Source organism: Cavia porcellus, unplaced genomic scaffold (assembly GCF_034190915.1).
Source record: "Cavia porcellus strain 051 isolate PalLab524CR breed Dunkin Hartley unplaced genomic scaffold, mCavPor4.1 scaffold_2, whole genome shotgun sequence".
Lineage (NCBI taxonomy): Eukaryota > Metazoa > Chordata > Mammalia > Rodentia > Caviidae > Cavia > Cavia porcellus.
In genome coordinates, this window is record NW_026947485.1 from 30,406,098 (window position 1) to 30,430,523 (window position 24,426).

The window sequence follows — 24,426 nt, forward strand, 5'->3', positions numbered from 1 at the left end:
TGTATCACTTATATTTTATATGCAGTACCCCTTCTGCCTTACCTGGAGTTCTGTTTTCCACAATTAATCACCATCAGTAAACTGCAGTCTGAAAATACTAATTGAGAATTTCTAAAAAATAAACAATGTTTAAGTTTTAAATTGTGCAGCATCTGACTGATGTAATGAAATCTTGCACCATCCTCCTCAAGACATCAATTATCTCTTTGTCCAGCACATACATACTGTATACTCAACCTGCCCATTAGTCATTAGTAGCCCACCCAACTGTCTGAGTATCATGGTGCTTATTTTACTTTATAATGGCCCTAGAGTGGTGCTGGGAATTCAGATATGCCAAAAAGAAGCCACACAGTATTTCCTTTAAAAGGTGAAAATTCTCAGGTTAATAAGAAAAACAAAATCATGTTGAGATTGCTAAGAAACTATGAGGAATCAAAAAAAAATTCATCATAGCTTTCATGATTATAACTGCAAACTGCAAAATTCATAGCCATGATGCACAATAATGTTTAAGATAAAAAATTCATTAAATTTTTAGGTAAAACATATGAACAGAAACCATGTTTCCATTGATTAATCTGTATACAAAATATTTGATATATATAAACAGACTGTACAGATATATATATGTATATACACACACACTCTTAAATACCTATATAAACATATATGTGTACATATAGAGAAAGGAAGAGTTTTTGGTATTGTTCAGTTTCAAGCATTCACTGAGGTCTTGGAATGTATTCAGCATAGAAAGAGGGACCACTATAGACACTTCTGTATATCTATTATACATATATAGTATACACTATAAACAATAATGACCTGTTCATTCCTTTTGATAAATTATATAACTTATATGTAAATATAATATAATATACATAGCCGAAGAAACTGAGTAGTTCAATATTAATAACATGGTGCCAGACAGTGCCCTGTCAAGGAGGTTCATCTCAGGAAAAAGTCACCATTGTAGTCTGGAAGACAATGAACAGTGCTTCCTTAGGAGGCCAGTGGGTGAGCTAGGCAAGGAAAACTGGCCATCAGGATACTGTCAGTGTTCATTGTATCGGGCAGAAGGTCTACACTTAGTGACCCAGGAAGAGTCGCTGTGACTCTTGTGCCAAAGTAGAAAAAGAGTTATTTGAAAGACTTCCTCCTTAAAGTGAATATCCATTAATCTGGTTCGTGCTTGTAGCCTACCTTTTAAAAACTAGTGAAACATTCTACTACAACATTCCAGTGCACTGTAAGGAGACATGTAATGTTATTTAAACTGATTCAGCATATGACATTAAATGCATTTTTAAAAAACAAATTTATAATAAATTTCTGACAGTTACAGCTTCTGATTTTTCAGAAAACAAATAAACATTTGTGATTCAACACTTTAGCCAAGTCAATGTGAAAGAAATCTATTACCTATTAAACTATCAGGAACGAAATACATATAACTCAACAAGTATTTTTTCAGTACCCAGTATTCCTGACATGACTTCACTGTCAGGAATAAAGGTAGGGACTAAGAGATGAGGTGGCTGAGAAATACAAAGAAATGGGGGAACCCATGGAACAAAAGGCGAAAAAGGACATTTAGCTCAGCAGCATAAGCACCTGCCTTGCAAGCAGGCAGTCGTGGGTTTGATCCCCAGTACCGATAAAAAGGAAAAAGACAAAAAAAAAAAGATTCAGCAGCATTGTTTCCGTCCCTCAGACCTCAGCCTACAACACAGGCCTTTGGCGCCAGTTGCCCCCAGGGAAGCTCCTCTCATTGCATGTCACCAGCCTGCTCCATCCTTGAGGGCTTGGTCACTGTCATCAATGGAAAGAATCAGGTCCTCTGAAACCAGCTGTCAGTTTGCATGTCTAGAACTGCAGAGGTAGGAGATGTTTCCAAAATACATGCGTCTTTAAAGGAAACCATTTTCTAATGAATATGGAGGCTTCTGCACCCCACTGCAAGCAGAGTATTGGTAGCTATACCTTTCAGTAACATGTCAGAAAACATGTATACTATAGGAAGATAATCAGAAGTTCATGAAACTTAATGAGTCACAATGTTCAAGTCATGTCTCTTAAAGGATGATCTGGCCATTTACAGATGAGAAATGAGCCAATAAGAAACTACTGAAGACGACGCTTTGGGGCTGCAGTGACGCTTGAGACTCAGGGTTTCCTTTTGCGAGCCTAGTGTCTGTCTGCGTGGATGCACACACATTTAAAACCTCCACTGGCTCTGCACCTGGGGCCTTCTGGGGAACAGTGGGAGGGAGTAATGGAGATTCTTCCGCCAAACCACAGAGTGCAGGCAGAGAGCAGGGCAGTCAACAACAAGCCTTTCATTCATTCATTTATTCCTTCAGTCATTCCTTCTTCCCACAGGAAAGATCCTGAGAAATGTGCCCACAGACCCCAGACACAGAGCCTCTTTCTAGTCCTGGGCTTTTTCAAATAAATGCAGGCCACAAGGAAAGGCCATATTGGAAGCCCTGGCCTTGATACCACTTTCCCGTAGTGGTGAAGGCCTTTGCCAGTGTCTAAAGTGCTTTTGGCCACACAAAAAAGAAAGGAGATTACAGAGGGATTGCCTATTCCTATGCCTAACATTTCCCAAGACAGACACAATGAAAAACATAGTTGTAATGCTCCCAAAACAGTACCAAAAGTAGAGAGACATGACCTGTTAACCTCTAATGGAGGCTTTCACAGTAGGATTATAAATGTATTTATTAAATTTGCAAGTGGCAAGAAATTGAATGATGTAGATAATTTAATATTGTAGATGAGTACTTTATTAAATATAATCTGATCTAATCCTCATTAACCACTCCTTGAGGTAGATGGTGTTATTATCTTCATTTTATAGAGGAGGAACAATATAGTTATCTGTCTACAAATAAGTAAGTAGGAGCAGGTAGCCTAAATTCGCCACACTGGTTTCTCAGATATTCCTCATCTAGAGAGTTCAGGGCTACATTCTAAAGGGAAAATCATATCAAGTGTATATGGAAGAAACGTAGAGAGGGTACTATCAGGTTCTCTACCTCTTTGGTAATTTGGTTGGAATCAAATTCAAAAAGTTACATTTATATAACCTTTCTGTGACTCAGCTTGTGCACCTGTATAAGTGGGAATAAAAAGGGGCTCTGAATCTATCTAGCATACTATGCCATTTTAATGCAAATATTTACTAAACCATCTTTGGAGCTAAACTTGACATTATTGATAGTAGCTGCCCTCATTTTTCCTTCCAGAAACTTTGACTTCCATTAATTAGATGGTTTATAGACCCACTATATAAAATGAAATTAATGGATCACCTGGGTTTGGACTATGAAGAAACTAACAAATAGAGACAATAAGAAACCTGTAGATACTCAGAGTCAAATACCATCAACCCTACCTACTCAGTGAGACCAAATCATTTGCAAATCCCTACAAAGGTGAGGTTCACAACATATGAGAAAAGTTCTAAATGACCCCAGACTTCAGTGCCATCACAAGAACAACCAAAATAGGTCAGATTCCTGTATTTCTAGCCAAGAGGTATAGTCCTACCTTGGAGTTTTTACACTGTCTACCTCCCTTGCTTAGACCTCCCTACCTCGCAGACATCTTCATGGCTAACTCTCTCATCTCTTTCATGGTCAAGACTCATATCAGCTTCTGAGGTCTACCCTGGTTAACCTGTTTACAATCCCAATACTTTTTTTTTTAATCAGTACCGGGGATCAAACTCACAACCGCCTGCTTGCAAGGCAGGTGCTTATGTCGCTGAGCTAAATCCCCAGCCCCTGCCAATACTTTTTTCTCCCAATCCATCTTACTTTGGTTAGTTTTTCTCTTCTCTGTATCACTAAGCACCATCCAACACACTACATCATTTATTTCAATTGTTTATTATCTATCTACACCCATTAGACTGTAAAATTTCAGAGACTGGAATTTCTATTTCCTTCACTGAAATATATCATGTGGCTAGAACTGTGCCTGACATAGCACCCAATATATGCTATTACATAAATAAATTCAGAAGACAAAGGTACTTAACAAAGATACTAAAAGATCAAATAAATAAGAATAATCCCACAGTTGCCAAGTGATTTCATAGCACTGGGATGCAGGCATTTTATGAGGCTAGGGCATGACCTTTGGTGTTAAATTTAGTGCTCTTGGGTGTTTCCAAGATTCCTGGTCACCAGTTTAACTTCACCTACCTAGGATATTCATGCCAAGAGTATTTCTACAAACTCCAGTATCTACTTACAATGAGAAGCAAACAAATGAGCTTTTCCAGTATCCCAGAAATAGTACCAGGTCTCTAAATGAACTGGAAGCAAAGTTGTGCAGAAATATTACAGTTGTAAGGATATGGAGTTTCCAGGCAATTTAAATAGAGGGTGGGGAGGGTTTCAGCTGAGAGCCTTAGGTTATACTCTGAGCCAGGTTCTCTTATACTGAAACAGCAGTGAGATGCAAAGAAAAAAAAGAGGAACACATGTACAACATTCTACCAGAGGAGGAAAAACAGCTAAGACAGAGGCTGGTGGAAAGCATACTCCCCTTGTCTCTAAAACCAAATCCTTGGTCCTTATGGGAAAATAAAAGTGGCTTAAAACACAACTAAAGAACTGGGGATGATTATAGCTCAGTAATAGAGTTCATGCTTTGCATGTGGGAGGCCTTGGGTTTAATCTTTAGAATTACTAAAAAACAAAAAACCAAAAGCTAAGTATGCATACATAAAATGACAAAAACCACTACCCACAATTTAATGCACTTAATTTGAATTAAACACAATGCAGTTATAATAAAAACTTGAAAAAATCTGTCAAGTAAAATGTATGTCATATTCCCTAGAAACCTTAATTTCATCCCTGCTTAAGGATTTTGATTAGTGGTTAAATGGTAATAACCCAGAAGGGTCCCCAAGATGGAACCATCATCTAAACATTATCTGTAACAGAAAATCAATTGTTAAAAATAACCAAATCATTGTCTCCAAAAATTTATAGACTGAATCATAAATTAGTATCCTAATAATAGAGGTTTCATTAAATGTCTCATAGTTTCACTCTAGTCTCTTCATCAAAAGTTTATTTTTATGATACTGGCTCTGATCATGTTTGTTTTTGTTTTTCTTAGATCAATTCTTATTTCTTTTCACATATATGGATGCCTTTCAATGTTAAAAAGCCTCTCCTCAGTCAAGGTATACAATAGTTTAAGTGAGATTATTAACCTGGGACTTTCAAAAGTTTTCACTTTAATACTTACTTTTCATAAAGTTTGCTGTTTCAAGCTGTTTCCAAAGTATAGTAAATGGTTAGGTCCACCACACTGCTTGCATAAGTTATAAGTTGTTATTCATTTAGTTTTTCAATATTTCACTATTAAAAGAAAAGCACTAGCTCTTTGGGAGTAAGCTACTATTATAATCTGTGTGAGAAAACTTATGAATCCTAAACCTTGAAATATCTTTGCACAACATTGAGATAATTTCTGCAAATGTAAAAAAAAATTTGTAATTTAGTAACAATCAATCTTAAATCATCTGATTACAAGGTAAATCCTCAAGAATTATAATTGTCCTTATCAGATTTAAGTAAATATAATTTTCTTTTAACCAGCAAGGACATCCTTGGCAATCTGGTAAAATTATTACTCAATTTACATAAATTACAGTTTATTCTGATATAACTTAATGAGAATGGATGGGGTAGGCAATGACAGCTTCCATAGGTCAGGAGATATTAACACATTTAGACAATACATAGGTTAGTATTACTCACATTTATTATTTTCCATTTACCATTAAGAGTAAAGAGAGACATGTAAACTAGCAAAATTTCTACTGGAATTTTGTGTTACTGGAGTTTTAGCTTTATTTTAAACCAGCCATCATTAAAAACCTAATTTACATTATCGACCGCTTTCAAATATGCCACTCCGGTCATGATATGAATCAGCAAATTTGTTCCTCCATTAAACTGCTTTTAAGACTACCATAACTCTAAAACCTCGCTCCTCCATCATACTTTTATCAGTGGAGATAGAAGAAGGTATTACACATTTTAAAACTTTGAAATTTCAAAATCTGAACAATTACTCATCAGAACTATCTTTTCAGGGACATTTTGTGGACATGTTTCATGATTATTTTCCATTCTGGATGACCCAACCAGATCCCATTCTGAACAGGCATTCGATGCTTACTAAGCACCCACTGGTTGCAGAGACAGCGATATGCAAGGCCAAGGAGCATGAAAGGCTCTGCCTCATTAGTGCATAAATAGTCGTGATTTATCCCCTCAACTTTGCAGAAACATGAGCTGCATCCACATGGCTGAATCCATGGCATTTATTCGGACTTCCTGGGACAGTCTGCAGGTTCTCTGGATGAGACAACCCCCCCACCCCGTTCCTGAAAGTATCACGCGGCCCCTTCACTCCAGTCCACACTAGAAAACTTGCGGGTGCGGGCCACACCTTCCGCAGGTGGCTGCATAGCCTAAGCCAGAGAACCTGACCCATCTCCTTTCGCAGAGAGAAAGTGTGCAAACCAGTGTAAGGACTTGTGCGAATCAGAGGACTTGTTGAAAGGTCGCGGGGTGCGGCGCTCCGGGGAAGCCGGCCGCTCCGGGGCGCCCCTCCCCCGCGGCCCCGCGCTCGGGCGCCGCGCAGGCCCCGCCGATCCCCCGCCGCAGCCGGCGCACCTCGGGCCTAGCACTATTTGATAGGCAAATCGCTGAGCCGGGGCACATTTAAATACCCGGCCGCGGGCCCGTGGGACCGAGCTCCAGCGGGCGCAGCCGCAAGGGCCTCAGGGGCACCCGGGGCCCGGGTGTGGGGCGCGGCCCGCGGGCGCACCCGGAACCTCAGCCCGCAACGCCCCGGCGTCCGCGCCAGGCCGGGACAGCAGCGGGCGCCGGGCGTCCCCGGCCAGCACGGTGGTCACTCGGGGGAAGGATGAGCACCCGTCCTCCGCGCGGCCGCTGGCCCCGGCCCCCTCCCAGCGCACCACACCTAGCAACCGGCGCTGACAGGACGCGGTGGCGGCGGCGGTGGGAGGAGGAAGCGGAATGGCTGCCGCGGTGGAGCCACCCCCGCCCCCCTCCCACCTCCCAGCCGCTGCAGCCGCCGCCGAGAGCCCTGACAGCTCGAGCCCGGGCGGAAGCGGCAGGCGGAGCGCAGCGCCCGCCCCCCGCCGCCCCGGGCCGCCCGGACCACCCGGGCCAACTAACTCCGCGCCCCTGCCCGGCGCCTCCGCCGCCGCCGCCCACCGCGCCCTGCGCCCGCGCCCTCTCCCCGGCGCCCGGCCGGCCGCCGCATCCCGGTGCCCCGCTGCGGCGCACCCCCGCGCCACCACTTTGCAGCCCGCGTGCACGCCCCTCCAGCCGCCCGCCCGCCGCCGCCGCCGCCGCCGCAGCGCACCTCGGGGCGCCTGCCCCCCTTCACGCCCCTCCCCCACCTCCAGCACCTCGCGCCTCTGCATCCCGCCACCCCCAGCCCCGGCTCCCACACACCCTCCCGCCCGCCCGCCCGCCGCCTCCCTTCCTCCCCCAGGCCACTCCTGGCCATTCTGGGGCTTGTCGCCTGGGCTGGAGTTTCCGCGCGCCCGGCACCCCCGCCCACCCCCGGGCCATTTACCGATGTGGTTGTCCTCGATGTGTTCGATGAGGTCGGCCAGGGTGGGGAAGTGGAGTCCGCAGCCCCCGAATCGGCAGGTATTGGAGAAGAAGGAGGCGGCGGCGATGCCTGTCATGGTGCTACATGGAGAGCCCCCCTGGTGTCGGCTCTGCGAGCGCCGGGCGGGCGGGCAGGCGGGCGGGCGGGCGAGGGAGGGAGGCCGGGTGGGGTGAGGAGAGGAGGGGCAGGGGAGGGGGAGAGAGGCGGGGTGAGGGGAGCGGAGAGGACGGGACGGAGGGAGAGGGGCGCGAGAGATGGAAGGAGAGCGAGGAGCCACCGGGAGGCAGAGGGGAGGCGCGGCAGCGGCGGCAACGGCGTCGGGAGCGGCGGGGGAGGGTGGGGGTGGGGGAGGCGGCCGGGCCGGGAGGAGGGACTAGGGCGCGCGGCTACAGTGGAGCGGCCCCAACCTCACCCGGGCCGGGCCGAGGCCTCACCTGGCAGCGCCTGCACCAACTTTACCTCCTTTGGCCTGTCTTCACACTTTGTCATACATGCAGCCTGTTTGGAGCCTCCTCAGTTGGTTATGTACATTCCGCTCTTAATGGAGACACATCTATTAATTACACGTACTTCCCTGCGATGAGCACTCAGGGAGTTAACCAGGCCTCTCCCTTGGGGACATTTGTTTGCACTTGGCCACCTGTCTTGGTGTGACACTGACATTCATAAGGGACCCAGGAAAGGTAATTGTGTGCACCTTATTCTTTATAACATCTCTTTTTTAAAAAGTCCATATTCTCTGGAGGTTTGTACTAATTGATTTTAATGAAGCTTCCCTCTAGGCCAGAAGAAAATCTTAGCTTTATTTAAATTTCAAAATAGAGTGCTTGGTTGTCAAGTGCCTTTGCCTGTGTTTTACACATGTACTGCGTTTATTCTACTTTGCTCCTTTTGGGAAAACAAAAGCTAAAATAATTTCATTATCCAAATTATGGCATGCCATTGCACCCACTACCTTGACTCAGGTCTGGTAATTAAGCCATATATGTGTTTCTGCTACAGTAGAAAGGACAGTGCTTGGTTTGGGCTGCAAGGAGCGGAAACACAGTCAAGGGACATATTTACTCTTCATTTAAATGTGAAGTCAGTCAATCAAGACTGCACCATCTCATGAGCATTTAAACCATAATGTTGACTAGTTAAGCACTTACATTGAATTTTATAGCATTTTGCTAAAATTTGATTTCCTTCTTGTCCCCCAGTTGCAGTCCTGTGTCCTGCAGTAGCATTTTTCCAGAGGCCTAAAAAACACTGTACATTATCAGCAGTTTATGATCTAAGAGTGCATTTTTTTTTTTTTTTTTTTTTTACTAATAGTTATGTCCTGGATTTGGTAATTTGGGTAAGGACAACTTTCACTTACTCTCTGGTGCAGATACATAGACAAGTAGTACTTTGCTATAAGCTATATGCATCTCAAGTGTTATTTCTAATAATTGCTAAGACTTTTCATGCATAGTAAAGGAATGTAGCATCTGTGTCACTGCAAAAAAAAATTTACAATGTCACAGAAATTGGTGCCAAATTCCCTCGCCTGTGGTATTTTCTGTCCTTTCTGTCTTTCCACTCAGGAGGTAACAAACTTACAAAGTTGAGAATTGGGTTGGGTACGGCTAGGGCCTAGTGATGTTACAGTTCACTCTGGTGCCAGAAATGATTTCCTGGGCTTAAATGTGAATGGGTGCAGTACTTAGATGGGCCTGATAATGAGCCAGGGACAAAGTGGGCTGGAACCTGGGGCCAAGGCCAGACCAGGGTCTAAAGACCAGGAGTTAGAATTCTTGATCTTGAATTAGAATTTTGGCAGCAGTGCAGGGCCTTCCACTGCCTAGACTGAGAGCAGGCAGACTATCTGGCAGAGGCATACCATACAAAAATGCAGTGCAAAAACTTCTGCCAAAAATGGTGCCCAAACAGCTTCCCATAGAGTTGACTGCTGTATACCCCCACTCTGTAGCATCTGGGGAGCACCCAGAACTTTGAAGAAATGGCATCTCTGTCTCTGGAGGAAAAACTGTCTACGTGGAATTAATAATTCCAGAAAGAGAGTGGAGAGGCACCGAGGTGCTCAGGCAAGAGAGGTCAGAGTTGGAAAATGTCAGAAATGTGCAGGTGAATGGTGAAGGAAGGGAACTGGGTTCCCCTGCTTCATAGCTCTCCACTGCCTCTGATTTCCACTAACTCCTGTCTCGAGATTTGACTCCTAAAGTAAAACCTTGGTAAACAAATTGGACAAATACATTTAACTGAAATGAGTCAAAATAACCTACAACATAAATCCACATTTGGAATTATAAGATTTCAAATTGTTTTCTCTTTCTTGGGCAAATAATGTTTTGTAAGAAATCAGTTTTAAGAAATAACTGAGCCTGCTACTTCATATGACTGAAGCTTTGTTTATGTGCCATTCTGCTCGTTACTATTTTGTAATCTATATACACTAAGCACTTTGGGCCTTTTTATAAAATACATAATTAGAATTATAATTTTATTTTATTTTTGGTATCAGCGATTGGACTCATGACCTTGCACTTGCCAGGCAGGCACTTTGCTGCTGAGCTATATCTGTAGCCTAGAATCTTTAAATTCTGAAAGATTCTCTAACTGTTAGGCCCAGGGATTTTTTAGATGTAGTAAATAGGCCAAGGGTAAGATAGGTTCTTCCCAGGTGCACACAACCAGTTTTCTTTCTGTATTTTATAGTGCATTCAGTAAGGTATTAGTAGACAATAAAAAGACAAATATAGTAACCACAGGCAAACCCTAAAATAATTACAAAGACATGCATACTTTTGTGTACTTACATTTAAAAATGTTTGCTTCAAGGATGTTCCTGTAGATAGAAAGTCAACATCTAGGCTATAAAAATAGGTAAAACAAGTACTTTGACCTATTAGGTCCAAGAGAAAGCAATGACTGTTGTGCATTTGCACTTGCTAAACAATGATCTGTGGGAGAAAAAATATTTTAATGGAAAAGGCCAGTAAGGAAATAAGTCAGCAAGATACCATAAAGACTGTGGAAGTGTTCCTTGGCTTTAAGACCCTTTTCTCAGAAACCAGCAGCCCCTTTCTGAAGTAGTGAAGGCCCAGACAGAGTACAAGTGCATAGCAACCAGAGTAGTGCATAGTGTTTTAAATGATTTGGGATCATTAACAGTCTCTCAAGGCCTATGCCCTGGGAATAGAGCAGCTGCCACAGATTTATGATTCTAACTATCTATTAGAGCCAAATGAAGCCACCAAAGGAACCTGCCTCATGCAGTGACCTGTCCAATACATTTAGGATTCTGGGTCATTCCCCTCCTGTCATCTTTCACCCTGCCCCAGATTATAGTTTAGATCCCACTTTTATGGGAATCACTTGTTCTCAGTTAATCCCAACTTAAGTTTTAAAATAAAGTTTGTAAAAGCAGCCACACAATCACTATTCATTTGTTCCATTAATATATCTTGATTGACCCCCTAGAAAAGCTCCTTTCATAACTCTAACAGGCTTTATTAGTATGAGCACCTGCATGATCTGTTATCCCAGGATTTTTGTAATATTGTTGGCTTCATCTCTGTGCAAGACACAAGGGCAATAGTTTGGATAAACATCTCCTGACATGAGGGAGCTCCAAGTGCTTTGCAAAGTCCAAGGAACTTGCTGAGGTGGCTCTACCTACTGTCCTCTTACCTGCTATAGTGCCTGCTATTTCCCTTCTTTCTAGCTTTGACTCACTGAGGCAGTAACTTCTGTTGCTGTTGACTGTAATGGAGCCAGTAAGGCACCAACACTCATGAAAGGCACCAACACTCATGAAAGGTATCACATCCTTTTGCCCTAAGAAGTGTCCATAGCTGTTACCGATGCTTATCAAGCATTGCAGAGTGGTGAAGATTTTTATTTTTTCAAAGGCCATTGGTCCCTTTCTGTCTGGATTTTTTGAGGTTTCACAGCTCCCACTATTGCAGTCTGTTTCCTCCAGTACTCAAATAGGTGTTGGTGAAGACTGGGCCGGAAGGTAAGTTGGGCACACTGTTCCATCATCTCCCCTACTTGAACCCTCTAGCAGTAACCTACATTACCAGAATAAGCTTCCTGCTCTTCAGTGGCGTTCATAATCTGATCCCTGCAGAAGCTTCCCAGCCTGCATTTTCTCCATGTACCACATGTACGGACAGCTCAAGATTGACCGGATTATTTTAGTTTGCCAGGTGCTCTCGCTTGTTCATGCACAGGCCAACCTGCCCTAGCAGTGTTACATCGTCTCCCTGGAACACTTTCCTTCCTTTTTCTTCTCTCCCTCCACTAAATTCATCTCAGCCTGTCACCACATCGAAGAAACCTTCCCTTTGTCCTGTCTCCCCTTCCTTCCCTGCTTGCTGGGTGCTACTTCTTTGTGTCCTAGCGAAGTTCCTTCTCCCTTACATTTTTAACCATTGGCTTGCTGGTATCCCTTCTCCTCCAGAACAATAGTTTCCAAAACTTTTTGATCCCATCCATAAGATAATTTGATCCTTCATCTCATATTTATATTTTTATTTATAGATTATACATACTATATTTCAAATAATATCTGTACACACACACACACACACACATATATATATATATACACATATATAGATATTTATACAAACAATTGAGACATTTTTGTTAACAAAGATCACTTATCTTCATCCATACCCACATCCTGGGGCAAATTCCCCCTTCCCACCCCCTAGAAAGGCCCAAACCATGCTTCTTTATGGGAGGAGATTATCTCTCATTTGCTTGCACATGGTACACCATGCAAGTTGTATGGGGGTATAGCTCAGCCCTGTGATAAGGCAGTGTGCTAAGATTTCATTTTTCAATGCTTAAGCGATTTCTAACAATTTATTACTGTGCTCTCTTATGTAGCATCAATGAAAGATTATATTCAGTCATCTCTTAGTTTGGATAGATTAGAACAGTTATTCCTTCTCCTAATCACAGCCTAATCTTTGACAGGACTCTTTTAATGTCTAGAACTGTGTCACTGTTGCAGTAACAGCTGTTTATGAAACATTCTTCTCATTTGTTTTGGTAGTGCTGATTTCCTAGTCTCTGCTGATGTAGGTGAAGCCATTCAGCTGAACAGATAAGCAGGAAGGCATTCAATCATGACATGAGATCTGACACTTTCTCCCCTTTTGTAGACTGACTAGGATACCTTTCCATTCACAGATATTCAAGTTATTGAGAATGATTATTTTAAATGATAATCCACTGAGTTCCTACTGCTGTGTCAGGTATTGGATTAGATACCTTAACATACAGCAGCTCTTAAACCCTGTGATATACATAAACACTATTATGCCCAAACTACGGATGAAAAGAAACAAGACCCTTGGAAATAAGGCAAGTTATTGAGGTCATTAAAGCTAGTAAAGGCTGGAACTAGTCTGAATTAAGAACTGTCTGACTTCAGGGCCTAGCTCTTAATATCCATACTTGAATTTGTAGGTTGTAAAGCACATTCTTCTGCCGCTTGAATCTGGAGGAATTGGTTAGTCCCTTTGCTTGGGCAGGAGTATTTCCATATCACAGACACTAAAATAGAGAAGCAAAAGCATTTTATTTTGCAAATCTCCTTCAGTGAGGATACAGAGGATCAGGGTGGGATACTAATGATGAAGAGATTGTGAGGAATTAGGAATTGAGGCTTTTGGTGTGGCTGTTTTCCTTTCCTTCTGCCTTTGGAGGGCCTTTCATTGCTATTGCCAAATTTGTTTGCTGGTTCTAAATACTGCTATAGTTTGGATCTTGAAGCTTCTCCAAAGTCCTGTGTGTTAAGGCTTGATTTCTACCTGTAGCACTACTGGGAGGTAGAACTTGTAAGAAATGGAACTAGAGAAAGGAAGTTAGGTTGCTGCGAGTGACCCTTGAAGGCGAGATTGGGACCGTGGCCCATCCTCTTCCTCTGCTTCTTGGCACCATGAAGTGAGCAGCTCCCTCTGCTATGTGCCATGATTATTCTCAGACCCACCATAATGTTCTGCCTTACCACAGGGCCAAATGCAGCAGGCCAACTGACCATGATCTGCAGTGTCTAAAGATGTGAGCAAAATAAACTTTTTTTCTAAATTGATTATCTTAGATATTTTTATAGAATAGAAAGCTAATACAAATACTTTATTTTACAGCTAGACTTTATAGAGAAGTAAGACTTTTAAAAGATTTCTTCATTTTGTTCTCCAACAAATTCTTGACCTAACCTTCACTCTATGCCTTCCTACTGTTGGCTTTAGAGTAGAGGAGGGAATAAAGGTATCATCTACCATGGGGAAAGGTGACCCTTTTTGTTTTGTTATCTCTGTCGTTGCTTCTATACCGTGATGACTTAATCATGGTGCTTTTCAGTCGAGGTGTTTAAGATATAGTACTCACATTTTCTGGTGTAGTTTTATTTCCCAGAGTCATAAAATAAGCAGTCCTACTGAATGCCATCTCCATGTGTTCAGCAACTGTATCCCTTCTTTCCAGAGGAAGATCTCCATGAAAGCTACATTTGTCCTCCAAGAAACAGACCAAAGGGGGCTGGAGGTTTAGCTCAGTGGCATAAGCGCCTGCCTTACAAGCAGGCAGTCATGAGTTTGATCCCCGGTACTGATAAAAAGGAAAAAGACAAAAAAAAACCAAGATTCCAGTAATTCTTCTAGAAAGGACTTTCACCCTTGGTTTTTAAGGAGTTGCTTTTCTATTATTTTCATCTCATTATATCTTTGTCAAGACAAATTATTTCTTTCTTTCTCTACTAATGGTTTATCTTATCTCAGAGACCTCAAACTCAGAAGCCTTACGGGCCAGGCAGGGGAGTGGTGAGAGATGAGATGCAAGTGGCCATGTATGTAACATGTGAATGGTAGAGCCCAGTGATGAGCTCCTCGGAAGACACTGAAAGGTGAACATGTTTCACTTGCAGCCTGCATTTGGCTCACACGCCTGCAGTTTGTAACCTGTTTTTTCTTCTATGCCACAGTGCAATGATTAGGCCATTCTTACTGCCACAACAACCCGAGAGTGTTCAGATTAATTATTTCCCAATTTCTCATCACCGTGAGATGCAGTCTAATCTTGGTGCAAACAATTCCGATAGGACCCTTTGGCCCTTAAACAGATATCCAAGATACTATCAAAGCTGCTCAGGTAATGGTCATATCAGAGGAAAGAAATAGTCAATAAGGACTATCTTTCAGGTTCTAACACTTCTCATTATCTTTCCTTATTTCCCAATGCAGATTGTAGTCACGAGAAAATTAGTTTTTGCCAAACTGAGTATATTAGCACTCCAAATTTATCTAAAATGAGTACGATAAAAGATAATGTTTCATAGTGCCTGAAAATTCTCCAACTAAACTTAAAATAATTAACAAAACCCTTCAGGTGGTAGGTTTAAGTTTTCTAATCTTTGAGTACAACCAGTCCTGAGTCTGAAATTAAAAATCATATGACCTTGAAAGTAATATTTGTGTTAACAATGTACGTAGTTATCTAACATTTTATATTACAGTTAATATAACTGTAGTTATTCCCAAATTCTATGCCATCTCCTTTATCCTTTCTTGCCTTTATCCCCCACCTTCCTAGGATGCCTTTTCAGGGTTGAAATCTTGAACAGGGCCTGGGCATAGAAAGAAAGTGTTTGGCACTGTGTTTGAAAAGTTGCACCAGAGATGAGAATTTGAGAAAGAAACAGTTAAGAAAAAGGAAATTTGGAAAGGAAAAAAAAGAGCAGACGAGAAGACTGAGATGATCTTTACCGTCTTCTTTCTCTTGTGCACTGAAGTCTCATAGCAGTGGAATTCTCATTTCACACATAGCTCGGTCTTTTGTTCCTTGGAACCACAGTCAAACTTGAATCTTATTTTTTCTTTTTTATGCCATGATTGAAAAAAAAAACTGTCAAAGGAAACCACCCATAAAATTGCAGCATCTAAAACTCCTAGATTGTAATTCCAGCTCTGTCACTTATGCTGTTGGCCTTCGATAAATCAGTCAGTCTCTGAGATTTCTTTATCTGCACGATGGGTGTAACAGTACAACTCCCTCCCCGCTCTTAGGGATGAAAAGGGGTACTACGTGTGAAAACACCGGGCACTATTAAATGCTAGTCAAACATGAGACATTGTTATTTTATTTCTAAATGCAGTGCCATGTTCTGGCTAAAATCATGTCTTCTAAGCAAGTTTTCTTACATTTCTTGGGAAAGGGAATGAGTGCAGGGGTCTGGTACAAGAATGAGGCAGAACTTTAAGGCAGAACCTGAAGGGGGAGTGTAGCATCTAAAGTAGCCAACCATTGCTATTTATGTCATCGCAAAAATGTGAAATCACTTGGGAGTATTGCTTCTTTGTTCTGAGATAAGCCATTTGAGTGGATCCTGTTTAGTTATGCAGTCACAGTAAAGCACCCATTAGTCTAGAAAGTATACAGGAGTTGTGTTTATTGGTATTTTGTTTTACTTGACTCAGGCTTAGGGCTCCAGCACCACAGGCACATGGGGTCTTGCTGCCAAAATGATTGGTTCAGGAGGTGGGCACGTGGCCAGAGGTTCCATCAGAGTTAAACTCAGAGCTTTTGTTCAGTGGTTATCTAGATAAGGACCTGCTTTCTTCTGCTCACTTGAACAAGCACACAGCCCAGTTGACGCTGACATCCTCAAACTGTGAGAACTTTACCCAAGGACAAAGCTGATTTGGCAAAATAAAAGAGTTAAGAGATCTCAGAAAAACTGAACTACAGCTCTGATAGAACTCTAAAACTTACGATTGGTCTTTGCAGTTATGTGAGCTAATATTTCTAACCCAGTTTGTGCTGGGCTTTACAATAGATACAGTGAAGTCATCTGAAATGATACAGAATTTGCAGGCTTCTGCAGGAGGGGTGGGGATTTTACATGGGGTTTAGGGAGCTTGTTGAAAGGCAGCTGCTTAAGTCTCCTAATCTTTTCCATTGAGGTTCACAGCTGATAGAGAGGATTTTGTAGGAAGGCGTCAACAAGGCCTACACTGTCATGGGAGAAGGAATGCTGGATAGGACTCTCGCATGGGAGAAAGCTATGTCACTGAGTTGTATGTGAGTGTGGTTTTTGAATTTGCCTGTGATCAGTTTTAGTAGATGCTGCCAAACTATTCTCCAGAGTGGGTTTACTATGTTACATGCCCACTATGGGAGCTTGCAAGTTTCCAGAGCCTTTGCCCACAGGCTAATTAATGAAGGCTTCTGGCTCTGACAGTATATAACTGTTTACAAACAATAAAATGAAAAGATTACTGCTACAAAAAGACACCAGATCTCTCTCTCCTTCTCTCTCTCTCTCTCTCTCTCTCTGTCTCTCTCTTTCTCTCTCTCTCTGTCTCCCCTACCCATTCAACTTGCAGTGGTGCAATTTGGACTGATAATTTAAAAGAAGTAAATACATTCAAATTATGTTATGTAAATTCTTTTAAAAATGCAAATGTAACCCAAGTGACTGAGTACCTGCTGCTTGTAAGTTGTCCTTCAAGACACAGGACTACCACAGCACCCCATGGAATATGCCTTCCTTGTAAACATTAGGTACGAGATGAGCAGGAAGAGGAAATGCAGGTAGGGAACAAGTAGGGGATGGTACAAATGGTTATGTTCTGTACAAGTAGCTGCTAGTCAAGAACACCCCAATACATGAAATTATTCAATATGTGCTGGTCAAACAAGTGGTAAGATTTACAGTAGTTTTCACTATTACTGGTTAATTTTTTGCTCATCACTGCTTAAACTAATGTTTCCATTTCTAAAACATTCCTTACATTGGATTTATTTGACTGGTAGCACTAGCTTGAAGGATTTACTTGAATATGGCAGAGAGTTAAGATAAACTTAATTGACCTGATGTACTCATTTAAATATGTATTTACTGAAGACCAAAACATTCAACCTGACAAACTATGCATGCTATTTCAAGCAGTACCTAATGCTTTATTTCTTAAGTTACTTTTCATGGGTTTTGTCCTTGGAATAGGGGTGACAACCTCATGAATTGGTAGTTGCTCCAATAGCAACTTCATTACATATTGTCTAGACCTCACATATATGCTAGATTTGTGGTGTTATTGTCAGTCAGTTGTATCTGCAAGCCTTTGAGAACTCATGATAAGACTTCAGGCTTCTGAAAATCTTCTATGGTCTTGTTCCTGCCATGTTACATTTGATCACTTTTTGCCTACTCACAGACCAGCAGCAGAAATTTCTAGGTGCCTATTCAATAACTATTCTCACTTGCTTATTATCAAAAGATTTTGTCAGGAGAAACAATGTGTACAAATTAAAAGTAATTCTCCCCAGACTTTCTTGCAGATAGGGGTAGAAATTATGACTAAGTTCTCATTGAAATGTAAGTACAAGTTGTCCCATGTAGCTCCTGGGAAAATCTTGAAAGACATACTGACTCAATTGCTGAGATCCATTTTGGCTTGGCCCTTTTCCTTTCTAATTGAGCCCTATGTGATAGCTGGAGCTATGGTAGCTATTTCTTGAATATGAGGATGAAAGCCATATTTTCATTGATGCCCAGGAACAGTCATATCAAACCTGGATCACTTGCTTCTGGAATTCTCATTTTATGAGAGAGAAATAAACTGTTGATTTAAATCATTGCCTCTCAGGTTTCTATTACTCATAGTTGAATGCAGTTCTGGTATTCTAAATATTCATTCAGAGTAATCCTCCATTCAATTTGTCCAGGATTTTACCATTGTCTTTGCAACAGAGATGTACAACAGTCATTCAAAGTTCCCTGACCTAGAGCATGAAGGATTCTACTGTAAAGTCTCTCCAGCTGAATTAACCACTGTGGGACTGGGAATGGGTGGCAGGTCAAGCCCTTCAACCCTAGCATAGTGTTGGGGAGTGGACAGGTGGGACTGAAAGCAGAGGCCTGGGATCGTCACAATAGTGCTCCCCCCTGTTGCCACAATAGGAAGGACAGACCCACTGTAATATGGTGGAACTACAAGTATTGGTGGAACTTTCTGTTGCCTTTGACACTAGAGCCTCACAGACCTCCCTACTGAGTTCATTAAATGCTCACATCTGCATGTCAGGATCCCCTAGCAGATTTTAAACATTCTGGAGATGCACAGATACTTCCCACTGCCTTTTCCATCAGCCCATGGACTTCGGATGGTTCAGCACCCAACACCACCACTGCAAACACAGCTGCTGCTGTCCAGGGAACAGGATAGAGGCTCATCGTGGCAGACATCATTCCCACTCCATCGCTATCCCCCACTCCCTTTCCCATTTTTATTATGTTTCTCCAAATCGTTTTATTAATAAAGTGTTTATCAATAGATTATGATTATGGAATCCAAAACAGATCAACTGTGTCCTGAAATGTATTCATAAAGTACAACCTCCCCAAAGCATCTTACAGATGCATAAAACTAAAGCAAACCCAAGAATAAAACAAGGAAAATAAAAAAGGAAGTAAACAACCTCCTCCCACAAAAAAAAAAAAAGAAAAAAAAGAAAGAAATGTGTTCAAACTTAAGTAGGTTTGACCTACCTGAACAGCATATAAATGAGTGCATTTCCAGTGCAAGAATATTTTACGTCCTTGCCTATTATTATTATCTGGACCATGTCACTTAATGTTATGATCTACGTAATGGTGTAGCTTAGAAACTTTCATTTTCCTGTGGTTTCTCGAGCTGAGATACAACCAGCTTGAGTCGCCTGAGTGGCTCTTTGACTTCAATGAATGTTAGCGCAGGTGACTCAGACCACCATGCTAGGTGCGTGCTCTAGGTGCTAATGAGGAAGGAAGCTTGTATTTTGTGTCCTTTCTGATTCAGACAAGACAGAGAATTGCACAGGATATTATAAAATTTACATTCCTGCCAGTGTCTGGCAGCCCCCACAGAGAAGCAGGGTCTCTGTGCTATCACAGTGCTACTCTATCCCAGTCCGTGGCCTAGAGCCACACACCAGGTCTCCTCTACCTGGAAACACAAAACAGGGAAGGGAAGTGGAGGGGGGTCCCAAAAACACAGGACAACTCAGGCTCTCTGGACCTCTCATCTCTCTAGGTGATCCCTTTTCTCTGTATCCCACCAACCATGCAGAAGCTGGGTGTAGAGAAAACCTAGTGGCATTTATCTAGATCCCTCTGAGCCCGATAAATTAGGTCCCCAAAGTAGTTACTTGACACTTAAATCCCTTGATTCTTCTCAACCTCAGTCTATTATCTATAAGATGGGAATGAATAGTGGTGTCATTATACTGTAGTTATTATCATCACCACAACCATAACTAACATTTCCCTCTACTTACTACATGAATTAGTGGAGATACATGAATTAGTGGTTAAGCACACAGCTTGTCATGCCAAATTACTTGGAGTTCAGTCTTGCCTTTGTTACCAAATCCCTTAATAGCCATGGCAATCAGTTGAAATGCTCTGTTCCTCTGTTTTTCTATCTGTAAATACAGAACAATAATAAACCTACTATACAGGGCTATTGTGGACATTAAGGAAACCAATTAGTACCACAACTCTTAAAGAAGCCCATAACAAGTAAAACAGTGAATGCCAAGAAGGATAACAAGCTGTATTAATCCTCCCCACAGAAGCAAGATCTGCTATCTGTTTTCATCTTACAGAAATGTAACCTGAATCTTACAAGGATAAAATAACTTAGATGATAATTGTGCTTTTACATATTTTCAATGATCTGGCGGTTTCTATCCTTTTCTCTTTTGCTTCAAGAAACCCTATATTCCATGGATCAGGAGCTGTCATCTCTTGTGATGTGGATTTTCAAATTTTTTGTCTTTTTCCTTTTTATCGGTACCGGGGATCGAACTCACAACTGCCTACTTCCAAGGCAGGTGCTTATCCGTTGAGCTAAATCCCCAGCCCCTTGTGATTTGGGTTTTAAATGTCCCCAAAGACTATGTGTTGAGGGCTTGGCCACCAGTCTGTGGTGCTATTAGTAAGTGGTGGAACTTTTAGGAGGTGAAGCCAGTAGGAAAGAAGTGAGGTCACTGGCAGTGTGCATTGGAAGAACTTGGGACCCCGATCCCTACCTCTCTCTCTCCCTGATTCCCAGCTGGCATGACATGAATATCTCTGTTGCACCACTCGCTGCCACCATGATGCCACAGATCCAAAGACAATAGTTGAGTAAGCCTTTCAAACCATGAGCCAAAATGAACTTTTCCTCCTTTTAAATTGATTTTCTAAGGTATTTAGAAATTAAATTGATTTCTAAGGTATTGCAGCAACAGAAAGCTGATGAAAATATCAGGTCCCAAATTGATGTTGGGCTTTACCAGTTGTTTCTTGTAGTGATTGATATGTTATGTCAACGTAAGTTTAGGGGCCCGGGGTTTAGCTCAGTGAGGTTGTGAATTCAATCCCCGGTACCAAAAAAAAAAAAAAAAAGGAAGTTTAGAAGCTTAACTAGGTAACTCAGCAGTTCTACATTCTAGGGTTTAGAAGACTTGTCCTGTGTGGCTATTTATGCTCCAAGATGTTGTAATAGTTGATTTATTTGTGTCAATTTGAGATGTTTAGAAGTTTAACTAAGTGACTCAGCAGTGGATCAGGGTCCTCACTTTGTAAACACCCTGCTCCTGGCAAGGGGATGACACGGAGAGGATGTGAGTGCTACACCTGCCCCAGGGCAGGAGCCTGCTTACCCTATAAGAGAGGAAAAGAGGCTTGATCTTTCCCCCTTTTGCTCTTCTTGTCTTTGCTATCTTCTGTTGCCTGGAGCTGTAGCCCCTGTACCAAGCCACCCTGCCTTGCTGCCTTGCAGACAACTGATTACAGACTGAAACCTCCACAAATTGTCAGCTAAATAAACCTCTCCTTCCTTAATTTTGAGCCTCAGGTATTTTTTCCCAACAATGGGAGAAAGTTAACCAAGACGCTTCTCACCTGTAAGCTAAAACTACCTTCCTTCACTTCTCCCAGTGCTAACTCCCAACAACACCCTACAGTTAGGCTCCTCCTCCATCCTGGGGCCACATTGGGGTCTCCTACATGTCCCCTTGGCTTCACTCAAAGATAGTGCAGTCCCTGTGGAGAGGGAGGCCTCCAGGCCTGCGAGGATAGCTGGCTGCTGTGAGTGATGAGTCTGCAGGAGTCACTGTGGGCTGCTTCAGTTCTGCAGTTCACACTTAAGCTCTAGCGTCACCTCTTTCTTAGGTTTCCTGTTCTAGGTTTCTGCCACACAAAAGTAGAACCCCCATCTGACATGTCTTATTATCATACTTCTAGAAAAGAGTATGATCTCTTCTGAAAGATCTAGTCTAAACACGGAGTTAGTGTTCAGTGTTTCCTGAAATGACCTTGGGCTTTTTCTCTCTGCTTCTATCTGACCTTCAAGTCTGCTTGCTCTGGGGCACACATTAGCAGTTCTCACATCCAGCAGCTAACTGTTTATGTCAGAAAATATTATTTATCTGCTCTCCCCAGAAACAGCCTGCAAATAATAATAAAAAAAAAAGCCAATCAGGCCTGGTATGATATCTTTATCTTGTCCTCCAAAGAATATGTGTGGAAACTCATGTTTTATCAAATTACAATTCTCAAAAGATATTACAGTTTTGAGAACTATCTTGTGAAAAGTAGTCTCCCTTGCAATACAGACCACCTCCCTCCCCAGGGTATCCTTTTCCAGAGGCAGTCACTATTGTCTGGTAAATACCTCTTATCTTTAATGCTTATGACCAGAGTGTTTCAGATTTCAGATTTTTAAAATTTTTGGAATGTTTGCACATTTACAATGAGATGTCATGGGGATGGAATTTAAGTCTGAACACAAAATGAATTATGTTTCATAAATACCTTATACATATAGCTGAAGAATAATTTTATACAACATTTTTAATGCACTTGCATTTTGACTTGGATCTGTCATGTCAGCTTTAAAAAGTAGTTTCAGATTTTGGGACATTTCAGATTTTCTGATTAGGAATCTTCAACCTATACTATTTTTTGGTTGGTTTGTTTGCCTTCCAAAATAATTTGGTCTGTGTATATATCCCCAGTGATTTTGGAATATGTCTTGAATCTAGACATTGTCTAGAATATAGATTTTTTTTTATTGTCTTGAATCTAGATTTTTTTTCCCAAACAATAATGTATCTTGGATTTCTTTCCATATGCAAACATAGATTGTTCTTTATTCTTATAAATAGTTGTGAAGTAGTGTAGAAAAATAAAGATAGGTAGAAAGGAGAAAACTGTGTTTTTAAAATTGCACTTTTGAAAAAAAATGCAGCTTCAAAACACAAATTTACTTAAGATTGTAAAATGCCTCCCTCGCCTGCCGCTACCAAACCTGTTTTTCTCTTCATGCCTAAATTCCTAAGTCTTAAATGATACCATAAGTCTGTATACTGGGCCTGTGCTTTTCTTCCCATATGATACATTCACAAATTCCACCCTGAAGGCAACAGCACTATTTATTAGGCAACTTATCTCTAAACTTCAAACTCATGCAAATGGTTTGCATTCTAGCCTAGTCCAATGAGTAATCTGAAAGATAATACAAACACACATTCCAGATTATGTCTTGAAAACCCTTCCAAGACCACATAAGTACTGCCAACCCCAATGATAATGTGCCTCACCTTCAAGGGCCTACCATCCTCTGTGAGTGTGCACTTTTTTGATTCTGCCTAATAAATTTCCCTATGCCTCTCACTGATGGGTCTTGCAATTCTTTTCTGTGACAAATTGAGAATGTACTGATACTCCCAGCGTGCTATGTCCAGTATGAGTTCCTGTTCTCTAAAATGGAAGAATGAATTTTAGGACCAACAGAGGCCAAGAACAGAATATATTTATTAAGAGAAAGAAAGCTTCTGTCTCAGAGAGAGACAGAAGGGGTCCTGAGTGGGTTGCCAAGGATTCTGTCTTTTCCAGGGACTTTCACAGAGTAAAATCATGAGAATAAATAGGTCTAAGGTGGGGAAAAATGGGAATTTGCAAGGTGGACATAAGGTGGGACAGAACTGTGGTCAACCAATATGATTAACTGCTCAGATAAAATTAATTAAATTAGGATCAAATCAGGGAGCGAGTCACAAGTAGAAAGAGGGTATGCTTAACAGCAGTGACTCTTCCTTTTGGGGGCATAGGATGCTGACTACTGACTTCCTCAGGACAGCAGAGAACTCTTTGGACTGTGGATCCCTAGGATGTGGTTGTATTTGCTTTGCCTTTTGTCTTGAGATCTGGCCCACAGCAGGAGGTAGCTGTCTCTTCCAAGGCTGCAAGGTATCTGACTTCTGCTCTGGCTCCTTTGAGGGCCCAGCCCTGTGTGACTGCCTGTAATATTTCTCCCTAACTCAGCTGCCTATAACAATACTTCTTAGGAGAGGGTGAGCTGAGGTCCCCAACTCCTCTTTGCAGGACCTCAGATCCAGTCACATGGCGGTTCCATAATATTTTGTTAGATGAAAGTATGTACATTAATTTCCCATCATTGCTATAGTAAATTTAATGGCTTAAAACAACTCAAATTTGTTTTCTGGTAATTCTAGAGGTCAGAAGTCCAAAACTGGTTTGAGCTAAAATCAAGATTTTTGTTAGGGTTGTGTATGTTCTGGAGGCCTTGGGGCAAAATCCATTTTCTTGCTTTTTCCAGTTTCTGAAGGTCACTCCCATTCCTTGGTTTGGCTTCCTCAGGCAGAAATCGTTATCACTTTGACTTTCTTATCTCTCATTCT

The 24,426-nt window shown here is 41.8% G+C and overlaps 1 protein-coding gene and 2 long non-coding RNA genes across 5 annotated transcripts in view; 1 reads left to right on the top strand and 2 right to left on the bottom strand.

Annotated features, from left to right (window-relative positions):
• The window catches only part of LOC134473970 (uncharacterized), a 96,505-nt gene extending 89,109 nt beyond the window's left edge, over nt 1-7,396 (bottom strand). Inside the window, exon 1 of the long non-coding RNA XR_010044481.1 lies at nt 1-7,396. This exon is cut by the window's left edge and continues 49,107 nt beyond it. This is a non-coding gene — a long non-coding RNA (uncharacterized LOC134473970).
• The window catches only part of Jazf1 (JAZF zinc finger 1), a 326,310-nt gene extending 318,309 nt beyond the window's left edge, over nt 1-8,001 (bottom strand). For 2 of the 3 annotated variants that reach the window (XM_063239940.1, XM_063239936.1), the window contains exon 1: nt 7,654-8,001. Coding sequence is in view for 1 of the 3 variants with exons in the window: in XM_063239936.1 (XP_063096006.1) it covers nt 7,654-7,768 (115 nt within the window). In the remaining 2 variants the exon portion in view is untranslated. The remainder of the gene's footprint in view (nt 1-7,653) is intronic. The other variant, XM_063239930.1, reaches the window with a different exon arrangement.
• The window catches only part of LOC106027268 (uncharacterized), a 63,819-nt gene continuing 46,945 nt past the window's right edge, over nt 7,553-24,426 (top strand). The window contains exon 1 of the long non-coding RNA XR_010044480.1: nt 7,553-7,730. This is a non-coding gene — a long non-coding RNA (uncharacterized LOC106027268). The remainder of the gene's footprint in view (nt 7,731-24,426) is intronic.